The sequence below is a fragment of the Gouania willdenowi genome, chromosome 6 (genome assembly GCF_900634775.1).
Source record: "Gouania willdenowi chromosome 6, fGouWil2.1, whole genome shotgun sequence".
Taxonomy (NCBI): Eukaryota; Metazoa; Chordata; class Actinopteri; order Blenniiformes; family Gobiesocidae; genus Gouania; species Gouania willdenowi.
The window spans coordinates 62,038,955-62,056,783 of record NC_041049.1 but is presented as its reverse complement, the minus strand read 5'-3'; the positions used below and the strand labels follow the sequence as shown (position 1 = coordinate 62,056,783).

The window sequence follows — 17,829 nt, the reverse complement described above, 5'->3', positions numbered from 1 at the left end:
TTAACAGACAGCTTCACAATATGTGCCACTTTTGGCTTTTTCACCTGTAGGAGACAGCACGTGTGAGTGAGTGAGTTCTGTTTTGTGGCTTGTTTTGATGAAGGTCTGGGTTAGGATGCACTCAGCAATCCACAATCGAACATCTAACTGTGCTTTTCATGATATTCTGAGAAATAGCAAAAGCAGTGACTCCAAAAACAAGTATTTTTTAATACAAAACGAGCTATAAAAAAAGAACAATAATGTCGATGTAGGCAATATTGGAACTTTCTATATCGCCAAAATAGAAAACTCAGTATATCTGAATCTCAATATTGCCCAGCCCTAATTTGGGTTCAACAACTGAACATCAATGAAGTTCAGATCAGGCAAGCTCTTCCTCCCAATCATGCCCCTCCAGTCCCCTAATGTGGAACAATCAAAATGCTAAAAAACTGTCCAGACTATAGGGGTTTAGATGCTCAAATTATAGGACGTATTCTTTCTTCTTCTTCGCTTATTAGATTAAAGAATTTTTAATGCTGATTTTTGGAGCAATAATCTTCCCTTTTTTTGCCTAACATTTATGAAAATAAATGTGATTTCTTTATTTCAATTTCTGTCCCACATGTTCGTGGACATGTAACAGATGCACCATAAGATGGCAGTATTGGAACACGAAATGCAGAACAAGGCCAACAACCATTAAATTTTTTTATTTATGAACAATAAACTAAAAATCAGACAGTTTTACACAAAACAACAACTTTTGGAAAGTACTGTTTTATTATTCATAGAAATAATCATATTCTTGGCTTATTGGATTAAAGAAAATATTTATTTTTTTTGTGCTGATTTTTGTTCTTCACTTTTTTCTTTCTTCTTCTTCCTTTTTTTTTTTTTTTTTTTTTTTTGCTTAACATTTATGAAAATAAATGTTATTTCTTTATTTAAATTCCTCTACGTGGACATGTTTATTCCATTTTATTTCACATATAACAGATGTCCCATAAGATGGCAGTATTGGAACACAAAATACAGAACATGGCCAACAAATAGGATGTTCTTTTTTGAGAACATTAAATTAAAAACCAGACAGTTTTACACAAAACAACAACTTGTGGCGAGTGCTGTTTTATTATTCTCAGAAATTAATCATATTCTTGGCTTATTGGATGGAAATATATATATATATATATACATATTTTTTTTTTGCTGATTCTCAGAGCAATAATCCTCTTCTCTTTTTTTCTTGTTGCTTAACATTTATGAAAATAAATGTGATTTCTTTATTTAAATTCCTATCCAACTTGTTCGTATACATGTTTATTCCTTTTTATTTTACATATAAGACATTTACCAGAAGATGGCAGTATTGGAAAAAGAAAGAAGTAACTTCCCTATAAGACCAATTTAACTCCACAGAATACAGAACATGGCACAACAAGCATGACATTTTTATTTGTGAACATTAAACTAAAAACCAGACATTTTTACACAAAATAGTAACTTGTGGCAAGTGCTGTTTTATTATTCTAAGAAAAATTAATCATATTCCTGGCTTATTGGATTAAAAAAAATCATTTGATTGTTGTTTTGTGTGTGTGTGTGTGTGTGTGTGTGTGTGTGTGTGTGTGTGTGTTTGTGCTGATTTATAGAACAATAATCTTCACTTTTTCCACTTTTTTTTGACTTAACATTTCTGAAAATGCCCTGTTTTTATACCATGTGATTTTATTATTATTATTATTATTATTATTATTATTATTATTATTATTATTATTATTATTATTATTATTATTATTATTATTATTTAAAACATTGGAGAATTGTTGCAGAAATGATCTTTAGTTTTATTTTTGTAACTTTGACCTTTACTTGAGAACAAAAGGCTGCCTCCCAAACCAAACAGGGTCAAAGATTAGACTGGGGTCAGGGTAATAAATGAAACATCTCCTTTAAATAATACATTTTCTCTGTGGGTGGAGGACCAGACAGAGCTTCTGTATCTTTAATAGTGAGCAGGAAGATGGGAGAGGCTGCGCGTTCACGACTGCCTCTCTCGCGCTGCAGCGGCGGGAGCGCGCACCGGATCCCGACACTGGCTGAAGAGAAAAAAGGTCCGAATGCAAACAGCGACTCACCGGGAAAAAATGAGCCCCAAACCGACCTCCATCCAAGCTGTCCTGGTCTGCAAAAGCCATGTGAAGGGATCTACAACCCATGAGGACTCGTGCTTTTCTACACATTCAACTCTTTTCTAAGGACTTTGAACTCACAGTGACTCATAAGGAACAGAAACCGAGGAAAACATTGGAAAGGTAAGATAATTCATCTGTTTTTATTAATGACAGATTTCATAAAAAACCTGTGAGTATTTGGAGAGGACATCTTTATTCATTTAAAGGTGGAAACTCTGAACAACAATGGGCGTGAAGAACACAAAATGCACTTTACATCTTCAACTTGTTGAAAATATGATTTATAGGCTCTGAGAATAAGAAGAAGAAGAAGAAAAAAATGTTTAGAAAAAGCAGAACCACTTTCAGAACCAGAGACAGCTCTAGTCTGGATCAGACATGCGCACAACAGGCTTCTTTTACAGTCTGACCCTTTGGGCTAAATAGAGATGAAGTGCATCAACATGAATGTGTGATAGAACACTGGTTCTCAATCTTTTTTTAGCTCAAGTACCCCATATTTTTCTTATATTTTATTCCTGGTACCCCCTTTGTCCGACTACAACATGTTGCAACATCTACAACTATAAAGCATAATGATATAATAAATGAGATATTACACACATTCTAAAGATTCCAATTGTAAATAAGTAGAATTAAACAGTATTTAGTGCATCCTGGGTGGATTTGTTTCTATAGTTTATCATTTCTGGTCATATCTCCCCTGGTGTAGAACCAAGACTGACCTTTGTATTTTCAGTTCATGTTCCAATCAAAATCCCTTTCATCATCATTAGTATGATATATATATATATATATATATATATATATATATATATATATATATATATATATATATATATATATATATATATATATATATATATATATATATATAGTATTTAAACCCGCATATTTTTTTAATGCTTTCATGGGTTCATTTTCCACTTTTTCTCTCTCTCTCTCTTAGCGTACCCCTATAGGTACACGTACCGCCATTTGAGAAACACTATGTTAGCCAATATGGGGTCAAGCCTTTCCTTTTTTTGTGTCTTTAAAATTGTTTTTGCAAATATTTGTCTGTCTCTGTTTTTATAATTGCACTGATAATGTTAAAAATGTCAACAATGTAAGGCATCTCAACGCTATTATGATCATTATTCTTTTTTGTATTATTATTATTATTATTATTATTATTATTATTATTATTTATTATTATTATTATTGTATTTATTTTAATTTTATTTTTCAATGCATTTATTTCTTTCTTTCTTTGTCTGTGTTAGTGGACTGTTTTGAGACCCTCATAATGACGCTTGCACATGACCCTGCTTTCATGTTAAGTTTAAGTGTTTGTATGATGTTTATTTGAAAATGAAATAAAATTATAAATAAATAAAAAAAATGTCAACAATATTCGTGAAAGCGTCGTAAGAATATAGATTAGATTAGATTAGACTATACTTTATTTTATCCCACAGTGGGGAAATTCACACGTTACAGCAGCCAAAGACACACAGAACAAGCAAACAAGAAAGCTTTTTTTTTGCTGTGTATAAGAGATGTTTAATAAAGATTTGCTTCTTTCCAGGTGCAGAAAATGGCTGTGAAGCTGCTGCAGCTTGTTGCCCTGTGGACTGTGTTGTCCACTGTGCAGTGCTGCCCTGCCATCTGCAGCTGCCAGGACAAACTACTCCATCATTACGCCGATTGTGCTTACAAAACCCTGCTGGAGGTACCTCTTCGTCTCCCTTCCAATGTCACGACCGTCAACCTTTCTGCCAATAAGATCAAACTGTTAAAAAGAAAAAGCTTTGTGGACGTCACTCAGCTCTCCTCGCTCTGGCTGGCTCACAATGAGATCGTCACCATTGAGACGGGCACCTTTGCCCCTGTTATTCAGCTTCGTAACCTGGACATCAGCCACAACAAAATAGTGGACTTTCCATGGGAGGATTTGCACAACCTCACAGCGCTGCAGCTCCTAAAAATGAATAACAATGAGATGGTGAACCTTCCCAAGGACGCCTTGTCCACGCTCAAAGACCTGAAGTCGCTCCGCATCAACAACAATAGGTTCACCACCATCGTGCAGGGTACTTTCAGCGCCCTCTCCTCCATGTCTCTCCTGCAGATTTTTAACAACCCTTTCACCTGCTCCTGCAGCCTAGAGTGGCTCAGAGACTGGATTGCAACGGCTAGAATTTCAGTCCCTGAAGAGAATTCAATTCTGTGTGAGGCCCCAGAACACATGAAAGGTATGATGGTTACAAATATTCCTAAACTGGACTGTGAGGCCCCTACTGTCACCATAACAATGGAGCCAAACATCGAGAACACAGATCTTAATGAGGGTGATATGGTTGTTTTGAACTGCGTGACAAAAGGAAGCCCTCAGCCTCAGATCAACTGGGAGGTGACTGCTGGAAATCAAAACTATCTTTTCCCTTTGGCTCCCACTGGAGAAACCAGTGACATGCCAGTTAATGATAAAACAACCAGCAACAGATTCCTGGTTTATAGGAATGGCAGCCTTGTAATTCCCTACATGAGTAAAAAAGAGGATGGGAATTACAGCTGCTCTGCTGTGAATGATGTAGGTAAGGCAGAAAGAGGAGTTCAACTGGTTCTAACTGGTACCCAGAAAAAAGACAGCAACTCAATCACTGACTCAATCGTGGATAAGATACGCCCATCCAGCAAAAAGCCAACAGACTCCAAAATGTCCAAAAACAATGTGATCACTTGGGGGAAACCTGGTGAGAAGATCAAAGATGTTTCTGAAGGCTCAAAGGACAAAGTTATTGACACCAAACAGATCGATGATGTTTCCAAAGACCCCAGCTTTGCAAGTAAGTGCGGCGTGAAGGACGGCACCGAGTACATCTCCAACCACGCCTTCAACATGAGCTTGGATGACCTGAAGCAGTACACGTTTGATTTTGGGGTTCTTGCATTAGAAGTGTCAGAGACGGAGGCCAAAGTGCAGCTGAACCCTCTGCAGGGGGCCGTCAGCAGCAGCAGCAGCAAATCCAACCTCCACCAGAGTCAGAGTGAAGACCAGGAAACGGTCAACAAAGAACCTGTTGGTTTGTACCAATTGTCCAGCAAGACCTCCTTAGATATTCTCTACCTCTGTGTGGAAACTAAAAATGGACATTCAATGGTTGAGTGGTCAAAGATAGAAGAGGGGAAAAATGCATATCACTTCCACGGTTTGAAGCCAGGCACCAATTACACGCTGTGCCTCACCTATGGGGGGCAGGACTGCCAGGTCCAAGTAGTCTTCACCACTCGCAAGAAGATCCCGTCACTGCTCATCATAGTGGTTGTAAGCATTTTCCTATTGGGCCTGGCCACCGTCCCTTTGTTTGGAGCCACCTGCTGCCATTTGTTATACAAGTACCAAGGAAAAACCTACAAGCTGATCATGAAGTCCCAGAATCCAGATCAGATGGAGAAGCAGATGAAAGAATTTGATCGTCGAGCGTCTTTGGTGGAGTCTGAGAAAACCTTTAACCCCAGTGAGCTGGGCGAGGGGGAGGAAGAGGCTGATGCAGAGGAGAGGGATGGGGATGGAGAAGAGGAGGAGGGGGAGGCCGAGGGCAGCGTAGTGACGGACTCCATCCCTGGATCCTCATCCAAAACCAACCCGGAGGAGTTCGAGGTGGGATCAGAGTACAGCGACAGGTTGCCACTGGGTGCAGAGGCCGTCAACATCTCCGAGGAGATCAACGGCAACTACAAGCAACCCAGCCGCTGAGCAACAACATCCGCTGTGTGATGTTACACAGCTTTTGTGTTAAAGTGTCCTACATTCATGAAGGTAACCCTCTCTCATTGTGAGCGTTCAAACACAGGTGCATCTTTATTATTTGAACACAGGAAGCACTTATAGATTCTAGGATTCACTTAGCAGTCCTTGTCTTACTGTAAGGTTTAGGTTAAGTTAGATCTTTAAAAAGACAGGAAAGCGTCGGATTTCTTATTAAAGTGAACAGATGCGTCAGGCGCGCATTAGAACTGGAGGCGCGAAAATAAAGGCAAACATTTTGATGTAAGAAATATTTGTGAATAAAACGAGCACAGAAATAAACTACAGTGCCATAATTACCTTTTTATTTTATTTCATTTTTATTTTTAAAGCCATTTCACACATAATGGGACCAATTTTTCTTACGTGCTGAGTGCGTCCTGCAGAGCTGCGGAGTATTATTATTATTATAGGACCACAAATACATCTTCTCAGGTGTTGGCACTGCTTTACTATTAACATGTTTACTAGTAAAACATTTCATTGGTACGGAAACGACCTGTTTTTAATCTTACATGCATAATTGGGATGTGTATTTAATATTTATATTTAAATCTGCACAGCGACCTGCGCTGCGCTCATAAGGAGGAAAATGCGCTCCTTTTTCCAGCTCTATATTGTTTTGTTTTCTTATTTTTTTTTTTGCCAATGAGTCGTTATTTCTCGTCGTGTAAAGTCTTTAAAATTTACGACCTTATCCTCTTTTCATCTACGGGTGCTTGCTGTAGCCTGTGCGCTTTTTACAATGAACCTGTCATGGCATGTCACACGTATTTCCTTGTGTGGTTTTTACTAGTATAGTCTGAATAGGACATTAGATGTAACTGTCTATATTATGTAATGCAAAGCCATGTGTGTGTTTGTCTTTTATATATATATATATATATATTAAAGACGGTGAGGTTGTCTCCAAAAGGCGCAGTGAGCGCGTTCCTCCGTCTTCATGTAATTTGATGCATTTTGTGATATTTTTTTGTGTGAACAATGTATAAAAAAAATAAACCCCCGTGACCTTTTGAAATTTTTTTATATAATTTTATGTAAGTGGAAATAAAAAAAAAAATATCAAAAAAAATTTCAGTTGTCTTTTGTCATCGAAATTCGTGTCAAATTTGTTTTTGCGTCAAATAAATAAATAATAATAACAATAATAATAATAATTTACTTTGCTTTTTCCTTTCCATTTATGTGTGTATTTTACACACACACACACACACACACACACACACACACACACACACACACACACACACACACACACACACACACACACACACACACACAATGTGTGAATTGCATTTTTTGACGTTTAATAAGAGAAAACTAACAAAAGAGAAGAATTTGGTCAGTTTTTATATTTTTAATCAAGAAAAAAAACGAGTTTTTACATTTTTTTTTACTGACAAACAGAGGAAATGATGAAGAAAAAAAGACAACAAAAGGTTTGTAAATGCTGGTAGCAGCTTGTGGTTTTCACTTACAGGATATAACGGATACCTTTAATTTAGGCTGATTACACACATTGTGTACAATAAGGAAGGAGAATGCCTTCCATTACTTTTGTATATATATATATATTTTTTTTTTCCAATCTTTTTTCCATTATTTTACATTTAAATAGCGCCTCATTGAAATACAGATCCTCCTTACTTATTGTAATTATATATTTCCATTGTCTGCACTGCATTCTGAGACATGTGATTACCACAGAGGTTGGATTTGAGTGCAAATGGGTTTCATTTCAAAATAAGTAGAATAATGTTTGTAATGTCAGTGTTTGAATGGATAATCAGTGCCACAAACACATTCTTTGTCTGACAGGAGAACAAAGGGACTCATTTGTTCCAGACAAACAGGGAAAGCTCAGCAAACATCTCTACACAAGGCACTGGGACACATAATAAATGTGGGTCCAAACTGGGATTCTGCAGCCAGAGGGTATAACAGAGGTGGTTGTTGCTCAGTTGCTGGCAGGGGCTTGGTCCTCCTTAGGTGGGGCCTCCTTTTTACTGCCCTGCTTGGTGCTGCGGCTGAAGCTACCGTTCACAAAGCTCTGGGCCGTCTGATGCTGGTGGTGCTTCCTCGTGCCCACCAGGGAGGGGTTGTTGACTAGGGTGTAGAGGAGCTGCCAACGCCCGCGGGCCATCTTGGCACTGGACACTTTGTGCTGCTTCTTTTCCTGCTGGACCAGCTGGATGCCTGAGAAGAACCACACATCACGGTTTGTCATTCATACACACAGGATCATCTTTTAATCTTTCAGAACACAGAATAGACTCATTTGTAGACCACCTACAGGAAGAGTAATAATAATAGAAGGCAATCATATTTTAATCCACAAGCATGTTGGGGAATATAAAGATCATTATTAATACACTGAGTGCTGGAGTCCCCTGGGCTGCATGAATATGCAACAAGCAATTACTGTATAGCCCATCTGCGTAATCAGCTGCTGGAGATGTAATCTCACTAATATAACAGATTATTACTGATAATTTATTGCCTTGTAGTCAGCATCCACCAGACACATCTTCATCAATATAAGTCCTGCTGGATTTCTAAAATCATCGCAATGGGGTCAATTATAATTGTAATCACGAATAATTAATTACAGATATGTCATAATAATTGTAATTGTAATTAAACACATTTAAATCGAGGAGTATACTGACACAAAAAAGGCCCAAGCCAAAAATATTAATATTGTCATTGATTAGGAAGCCTAACAAGGTAACCAACAGATAGGGAATAAATTACATGATAGATATTTGTTTTTAGTGTATTTTACAGCTGATTTAGGACCTGTTATCATTAGAGATGCTAACAAAAGGCTAACACAAGAGGAAAGTTAACTTTTATTAGGTTGTTTATTGCAGGTAGATGTGTCCCGATCCGATATTGATATCGGATATCAGTCCAATATCAGCCAGAAAACAAATATCGGATTTTATCGGACAGCATCTAAAATCACCGATATAAGCTCTCCCAAAAAATGTTCCAGCACTTCTATCCATAGATGACTGTGGTTCACACTCCAACAAAGTAACCTACTGTCGCTGACTATTGTTCTGAAACTGTTGTTTCAGTGACATCACTTGATCAAGCCTTTTCTAAGATTCCACACAACAGAATAAGTAATAAAAGCATGTATGATTCATGCTGATATTGTATCAGATCAATATCAGTATCGGCCGATACGTAAGGCTGCAATATCGGTATCAGATCGGCTGTGAAAAAGTGTTATCGGGACATCCCTAATATCAGGTTCAGTAATTGAGAACGTAATTGTAATTGTAAATCTGAGGATGAAAAATAATTGTAATCTAATTGTAATTGAACATGGGTAATTGAAAACGTAATTGAAACAGAAAAATGTAATTGACCCCAACCCTGTCGCACACCCACATGTGGCTGTAACCCTCACTCACCTCAGATATCAGATATTGATCACCAAGCTTCCAGCTGTTTCTCTCAGTGATTTAATGTAATAAAATAATAATAAAATACTGGGTTATCCTGCATCATAAAAACCAGTATGAAGTGGGTGGTATATTGTCTTATAGTGACAGTGTATGAAGGCCATGAGGACAACTGATTCATTTATGACGGGTGTGATTAAATCCAGCAGCAGGACTGTAAATTATTCCACAGCCAGAGTCACTTTGCTCTCAGAATAACAAATGAGTTAAACTGTGAACCTTTCATTTCGGTGCGTGTGAGACAGGGCTGTGGTATGATTATGTGTTATGGATGGTGACCTGATATGAATTTCAAACCATCACTTTCATTTCTAAAGACATCACTGTGCATGTATGACTGTGTTTGACTATAGTAGCACCCTGGTGATGCTCAAATTATGTGACAATAGTGATGGAAAATGACTGAAAGTCATCAACAGACTGAATGACGTCTAATACGTTAATATTGGACTATTGTTTTTACATTTAGAATAACAGAACCTCCAGTTAACATCAGATGATATAAAACAGGTTGGGGTCAATTACATTTTTCAGTTACAATTTCATTTTCAACTACAAATGTTCAATTACAATTCAATTACGATTACAGTGACCAGCATTCTTTCATATTACAATTAAGTTACAATTATTTTCAGTCAATTACCGGTACTATTACGTTCTCAATTATTACTGAACTTGAAATAAATCACCTAATAAAAATTAACCATCCTCTTTTGTTAGCTTTCTGTTAGCATCTCTAATGATAACGGGTCCTAAATCAGCTGTAAAATGCACTAAAAACAAATATCTATCATCTAATTTCTTTTCTATCTATTGGTTACATTGTTAGGCTTCCTAATCAATGACAATATAGGTTTTAATGTTTATGGTGTGGAAATCGGAGCCTTTTTTGTGTCAATTTCAATGTTTTTTAAATGTTAAAATGTGGGAAAGCTTGATATAAAACATATTTTAATAATTGTTCATTACATAAGTGTAGAACTGTACATATAGAACTGCAACATGGTTCCCCCAGTTTTGCGTTACATTAGAATTGACGATTGTTATAGAATTTTTATGGCAATTACAATTACAAAGTAAATGATCTAAACTCATTTACAATTTAATTGCAATTACGACAGTTACAACTATAATTACGTCATTATTGTAATTAATTATCAATTACGCAATTACAATCATAATTGAACCCAACCCTGGCTGGAGGTAAATCTTTTTCAGAAATAAATGTTCATGTTATTAAATAAAAAAATCTAATAATTCTAAATATTTTGATCCCCAGTTGCCCATTAAAATGATAACAAAGTGTATTTTAAAAAGCAATTGACTGAAAACCTCTGTGTAAATGTTTCCTCCATGACATAAGATGAGCTTGTGGTACAAACCCTCTTCTGCGTCCCGCGTCCTCTGTGCAGCTTTGCCCTCTGGACCCATTGACTGTAGAAGTATCCCACAGAAGGCCTTCATCACAGGGTGAGATTGGCTCACCTCAATCTTCAGATAATGAGCGTAGCACCGGTAGGCTGCAGGCGGACAGACACAGAGAAGAAGGAGGGGGGGGTGATCACTCAGGCTGAGCAAAAGCAATGAACACACAGGCCTAACCACCCCCCCATGATGGCTGTGAGGCAATCACACTTAATGGCCGTACAATCACACCTCCTCTCCTCCATTTTTTCCAAACCACCTGCTTTTTCTGACAACTGTTTTACATCTGCTGCCATCTCAGAGATTGGTGCGCAATTAGAGTCTATGCACTGCACAGAATACGGATATCATAGGTGAAATGGACGGGTGTAAAATTTTCCACTAATAAGTACGGTGGCCGTAAAAGCTCATAACACAGAAAAAAATGCCCTGAGAGCTCACAACTAAACACAGAATGACGAACGCCACATCGCAACACAAAACAAAAGCAGTCTGGTAAAAATTCCCGAAGAAGAGTGACGGAAAGGATCGGGCACTGACACCAATGGTGGTTGATGTCAATCTCCTAGTGGATTTTTTTATGTACCAACAATAACGTCACTCTTCTTCGTGGATTTTTCTATATACCAACATTATTGTCACTCTTCTTCGTGGATTTTTTTATGTACCAACGTTAACGTCACTCTTCTTCGTGGATTTTTTAAATGTACCAACAATAACGTCACTCTTCTTCGTGGATTTTTTTATGTACCAACAATAACGTCACTCTTCTTCGTGGAATTTTTTAATGTACCAACGTCACTTTTCTTTGTGGAATTTTTTATGTACCTCCGTTATCGTCACTCTTCTTTGTTGATTTTTACCGGAATGCTTACGTGTTGTGAGCTTTCGAGTGTGTTGGGAGTTATTTTGTGTATTATGTTGGGCTTTATATTCCTTCCAACTTCTTCAAATACAATTTATGGGGATTTGTTTTAGGGGCTGCACAAAATTAGACCACCAGTTGTCAATGTCTGCGTTAAGCTATAAAAACCTCCGAATATTTGGAACATTAGGAATCGTATGAGCAATACATTGCTTGTTTGACACTGTCATATTGCCAAAATAAACTGATCTTCCTTTGCTCACAATAGAACTATAGGATCCTCCTCGTCTTTTCTCAACAACAAAGTACAAACTGTTTCAGTACGACTGACTTTGATCTGATTTATTTCCCGTTCTCCTGGGCTGTGGTTCTGTTCTGTTGTGTCAATCATCACCATGCACACACTCACCTGGATCAAAAGCTTCCACATTGCGGTTAAGAAGACTGATATCCATGCGTCCCATGTGGACAATGTTGAACAAGGCTGTGATAATCAAACGCCAGAATGCCAGCAGCACTCCGATCAGAACGTTGACTGGAAACAGCAGGTATGTCAGCAGGAACAGGCTTCCTCTGAAAGACCAGTTCAACATTATTGTAAAACAAATCATCAAAACACAAGTAAAAACCCACAACTATACACTTGTATAGTTACCGTTTGTCTAAGTCTTGCGTGCCGGCTGTTTTTTTGATGAAGCAGAACCTGGCAGTGATGTGTTGGATGAGGACGACCAGGATGATCATTAGCCAGAAGGGCCTGAAGAAACATCAACGTCACAGTAAGAAAAAAAACATCAGTTTTCTATTAAAAATACCTGAAGCCAGAACTCAGAAAGGTACTGGAGCTTATCCTAACCCAGGGTTGAGGTCAATTACATTTTTAAATTACAATTATGCTTTCAATTAAACATGTTCAATTACAATTCAATCACGATTGTAGTGACCAACATTTTTCCCAGTTATGATCAAATTCAGACAAATTTTCATCCCCTGAAAGTCAATTAAGTTCTAAATTACTAAAGTTCAATTACAATTAATCCAAAATACTGAGTCTAAATAACCCCATGAAATGTATTTTTCCTCTTGTGTTAGCTTTCTGTTAGCATCTCTTATGATAATTGGTTGGTTTTGACCCATGTTTAAAATCAATCTACCATCCAATTTGTTTCTCATTTAATCATTAACTACGTATGTGTGAGCCATTGAACTACAACATGGTTTCCCAGTTTTGAGTTTAATTATAAAATTATAATTGACAGTTTTTGCCAATTACAATCACAAAGTCATCAACAGATTTTTTTCAATTACAATTATGCAATTATTGTAATTAATGATCAATTAGGCAAATACAATTATAAATGACCCCAACGCTGTCGTTACCTTCCTAAAACAATGGTTTCCTGTAAGGTAGGAGACCTCTGATGTAGGCCGTCACAAGGAAAACACAAAGACAGACAATGACAAGGAACACACATTTAATGCCATAGATAGATAGATAGATAGATAGATAGATAGATAGATAGATAGATAGAGTAGATAGTCAGATAGATAGATAGATAGATAGATAGATAGATAGATAGATAGATAGATAGATAGATAGATAGATAGATAGATAGATAGATAGATAGATAGATAGAGTAGATAGTCAGATAGATAGATAGATAGATAGATAGATAGATAGATAGATAGATAGATAGATAGATAGATAGATAGATAGATAGATAGATAGATAGATAGATAGATACTTAATTCATCTCACAGTGGGGACATTAACTGATGCTCAATAAAAAGTCATTTTACTAATAAAAGTGGGGCCTGAAAGTAACTAGTAAATCTTTACACCTATGGATAAAGTATACAGCTTTGGTGAAGATTCAACACTACAGGAATTCAAACAGCAAAAAGTCTAAATGCTCACCACATGCTCAATAGAATCTGGAAGAGAATCAGGTTTTGTGCGTGCAGGACTGGTATGATCACGAGGAACACAGCGATCAGGAGGCTAAGGAAGAAGATCAAGGTCTGGACGAACATGGCTGAAAGAAGAGAAACCAGAGCTTCAGCATTCTCCAAACATTAGGACACCAAACGTAAGGCTTAGCTGTATCTATGAAGTGATAAAAATGTACATCCAGGATATGAAATGTGTGGTTCTTGTACCGATGAAGACATGAGCTGCAGTGAAGCTGGTGTATCCCATCCAGCAGACCAGAGCAGGCCGTGATGCTCTGATGCTTCTCTGGCAGTTATAGACGTTATAAATATCTCCTCTGTATAGTCCCTTCAGGTTTGAGCTGCGGAGGACACGACACAATGAGGACATTGCAGCTCCGCACAAAACAAAAGTTCATCGCTAAATGTAACGATTACATTGTCAATTGAAGAGGCAATTTAGTGACACAGAAAAATACCATCCAAATGCAGCTCTGTACTCGTTTTAATAACGCTAAAAAGACGATATTGGAGCAGAGTTGCATTTCTCATTATAAAACAGGCTGTTTTCAATTTGAAACAAATGGATTAGTGCTCCATTATGCTGTAGTAATAGCCATGTCAACATAATGCAGACAATAAAATACAAAGCAGCTTCAGGATAATTGCTTTGTTTGGTGAGAGGAAATGAAAAATAACACATCATAACTGACAGTTAAGGCTTACCGATGGAGAACCATAGAGCGCATCAGCATAGCCAGGTTGACCAACGCAGACAGGGTCATGGCTGAGATGTAGCACACTGTGGGACAGAGGTGGGCAACTTTTATCACAGCGGGGGCCACAAAAATGTGATTGTCACATTATCAACAATCATGTCAGCATTTAGAATAATGACTAATCAGAGCATTAATATAGGCAAGAACAACGAGGTTTGTGGTGTCATTTGTGTGTTTTTGGTTGTTTTGTGTATTTTTCTCTCATTTTGTGCTTTCTGTTGTTGTCTTAAGTGTTTTTACTGTCGCTTTGTGTGTTTTCATGTCATTTAGCTTAATTTCTCCCCCTTTTTTTTTTTTTTTTTTTCAATATTATGAGGCAATTTGTGTTTTTTTGTTGTCATTTAATGATTTTGGAGCCATTTTTTTGTGTATTCGTTTTCTGTGTTTCTGTTGTCACTTTTTGTTATTGGAGTCATTTTGTGTATTTATGTTGTCTAGTGCAGTGGTTCTCAAACTTTTTTTTGGCTCATCTACCCCCTAGAAAACTATTTAAAAACACCTATAGAGATAAGTAAATAAGTGGAATGAAACAGTATTTAGTGCAGTGGTTCTCAACCTTTTTTGGATCCTGACCCCATTCAAGATTGTGTGTTGTTTTAATTTGAAAAAAAAGAATAATAATTCAAAAAATCAATTAGAATTTTTCAGAAATTTCAGACAACCACACATGGGGTCCCGACCCCAAAGTTAAAAAACACGGATTAAGTGGCTCCAGAATAGATTTGTTTCTATAGTTTTTATCATTTCCTGGGGTGGGACCAAGACTGACTCTTTATTTGTTAATTTTCCACATTAGAGCAAGGGCCGCATGTGGCCCCCGCGCCACCAGTTGCCTACGTCTGCTGTAGGAGGTGGAAAAAAAGGTCTTTCCACCACATTCAACCTATTCACTGTGAAACATGTCTCACAATAATATAACTGGCAACAATAAGACATATGTGCACTGAGCATGAACGAGGTGGTTGTGTGAATATGCTGATGGGAGTGTGAAAAACAAACGCCATCACCCACCTTCTACGCACCACATGTAATAAACCACAAGTCGCACCACTTCCTTTTTGTCTGGAGAGAGAATGATCTTGAAGCCGGCCAAAAGGTTTGCAACGTCTTCATCGACTCCCATACGGGCGATTTGGAGAGTGGGCACGACTGCTGTGATCAGTACTAGACCCACCTGAGGAAAAAAAACAACAAAATTGACAATTAATACCAGAAAAACCTGAAGAAAAACAGAAAAGTTTTACATTTTTTATTCTTACCTGATACAAAGTAATAATCGACACGACAGCAGATACAGCCAACTTCAGTGGAAAACGAAAAGCTGCTTGGAAAACATATGATATGTGAATAATACACTCGTTAACGAACAGAAAGCATAACATAATCAATATATTTACCGTCCTCTGGTGTGTAGATGTAGGACTTCACAGCATCAATAATTCTATGGGGAAGTTTGGGCTTGTCTGTGCCTGATGTGCTGAGTGAAAGGTAAATATTACACACATCAACCCCTCAATGACATTTGGAAACATTCAGGACAAGATACGTGATAAGACAAGAGTCAGCATCTCATATTCCATATTCACATTACATTGAATACAATAAGAAAAAAAAAGAGACTGAGGAAAAATCTAACTAAACTAAACACAGCTTAAATATACAGAATAGGAATGAAAAAGAATTCTAAATCATTATTAAATAAAAGTGCATTTAAAAGTATAAACAAGATTAACTAAATCCAATCGTCGATGAATACATTGATAAATACATTTCTGTATGTTCTACAGTTTAGATGTTTTATTATTTAAATAAAAATATATACATGAATAAATATATATATATATATATATATATATATATATATATATATATATATATATATATATATACTGGACATACCTGGATTTGGCGGGTCTTTTTTTAATTAATTTCTTCACATAGTCACTATAGTAGCTGCTGCTGAGATCCTGAAATAAAAAAAAACATGATTAAACGGTACCTGTAGATACAGTTTTAGAAGTATTGATAATATACAGGGTTTTATGGAAACGTTTAGAGTCGCTTATTGTTTTACCTGTTATTAAATTCTACTTTTTATTCATCTATGCTTCATCTATCAGGGGTTGTGTACTTGGCTAATGTTTAGACTTGTTCAAGGCTTACTCAAAAATTGTGGGGGATGACAGCCTCTTCCTTCTTATTATGAATTTTATATTTTGATAGTGCTTAGAGATGACTTTGTTGTAATTTGTGCTATATAAATAAAGTTGAAATGAATTGAATTGAAGAATGGGCATGAAAGCACCATAAAGTAATAGGACATGATGGTCACAAGGTTGACCCATGTCTGCATAAAATGCCAAATGTGGAACCTGACTGTTACACAAGTGCTGCCCACGCTTTGATCAAACTGGATTTACAGGCACTCAATGCAAAGAAAACCTAATTTAGGTCAGGTTTCAGTAGCTACTGACCCCACATTTCTTAGTCTGATCAAGCATCTGGTGGATGAGGTGGACAAACCTTATCATGTTTAGAATGTCTGGTAGTGCCAGATACCACAGCACACCATAAGAGAAAGGTGTCAACCTCACTTTACATTAGGGGCCAAATATGATATAATGGTTAATGGTAAAAACAGCAGCAGATTATAGGCAGGAAAATAAGCAATTTCAATTACAATTTCCAGTTTTTCATTTGGAAATTTAAGGGGATTTTGGAAAAAAATTGGTTCTTGCAACAGAGTTTAAAAAGACTGTCATTATGTGAAATAAATAATGCAAGAGGACTGTGAGTCCCTGCAAATACTGCGGAGTTTCATTGAATGTATGTATTTGGAGGGACTGAGATATCTATAACTTCATTATTTGGCAATTTACACCATGGTTCATGTTTTCTTTTTTCATTTATTATTCTTCTCTTGTAGACCAAATTGAATGCTCTAAAGGGCCGCATTTAGCCCCTGAACCTTGAGTTTGACACATGTGCCCTAAAAGGTCTGGAGATAATGTCTCTACAGGTCGATAAGGCTGATTGACAGTAAAATAGTGGAAATAATAAATCAAACCTGTGACATTACTACGCATTATGATGCAGGTAGGGGAGTGGAATGGTGTGTGTGTGTGTGGGTGTGTGTGTGTATCTAAGAAATGGCCTCTCACAGTTTTGTCACACTCCTGCTCAGATTACACCTCACAGAACACAAAAAAAACAAGGGAACCTTTTCATAATCTGATCAAGAACACTACGTAAACCAATTATGACAAAATCTCCTTAGAAATGATTAAGCTGCGTGTGTGCGTGTGTGTGTGCGTGCGCGTCAATAGACTCCACACTCTCACTCCGTTGGGACTTCAGCAGCATTGTAAGCCCCATG

General features: G+C 37.0%; 3 protein-coding genes across 5 annotated transcripts in view; 2 read left to right on the top strand and 1 right to left on the bottom strand.

Moving 5' to 3' along the window:
• Positions 1-1,976: 1,976 nt before the first annotated feature.
• Positions 1,977-6,847, top strand: islr2 (immunoglobulin superfamily containing leucine-rich repeat 2). Its single transcript, XM_028451564.1, has 2 exons — positions 1,977-2,300; positions 3,751-6,847. Exon 2 carries the CDS (start codon positions 3,760-3,762, stop codon positions 5,920-5,922), a length of 2,163 nt encoding a protein of 720 aa, XP_028307365.1. The 5' UTR covers positions 1,977-2,300; positions 3,751-3,759; the 3' UTR covers positions 5,923-6,847.
• Positions 6,848-7,318: 471 nt separating this feature from the next.
• The window catches only part of stra6 (signaling receptor and transporter of retinol STRA6), a 25,724-nt gene continuing 15,213 nt past the window's right edge, over positions 7,319-17,829 (bottom strand). Inside the window, 11 exon segments of the mRNA XM_028450935.1 lie at positions 7,319-8,172; positions 10,835-10,972; positions 12,152-12,315; positions 12,398-12,499; positions 13,661-13,778; positions 13,903-14,036; positions 14,401-14,476; positions 15,465-15,627; positions 15,713-15,774; positions 15,851-15,930; positions 16,353-16,420. Of these exon segments, the coding sequence (XP_028306736.1) occupies positions 7,934-8,172; positions 10,835-10,972; positions 12,152-12,315; positions 12,398-12,499; positions 13,661-13,778; positions 13,903-14,036; positions 14,401-14,476; positions 15,465-15,627; positions 15,713-15,774; positions 15,851-15,930; positions 16,353-16,420 (1,344 nt within the window). The 3' untranslated portion in view covers positions 7,319-7,933.
• The window catches only part of ccdc33 (coiled-coil domain containing 33), a 96,886-nt gene continuing 87,123 nt past the window's right edge, over positions 8,067-17,829 (top strand). For 2 of the 3 annotated variants that reach the window (XM_028450934.1, XM_028450930.1), the window contains exons 1-2: positions 8,067-8,194; positions 13,708-13,832. The gene's annotated coding sequence lies outside the window, so the exon portion shown is untranslated. Of the gene's footprint in view, positions 8,195-12,170; positions 12,291-12,442; positions 12,522-13,707; positions 13,833-17,829 lie in introns of those variants that run through there. The other variant, XM_028450932.1, reaches the window with a different exon arrangement.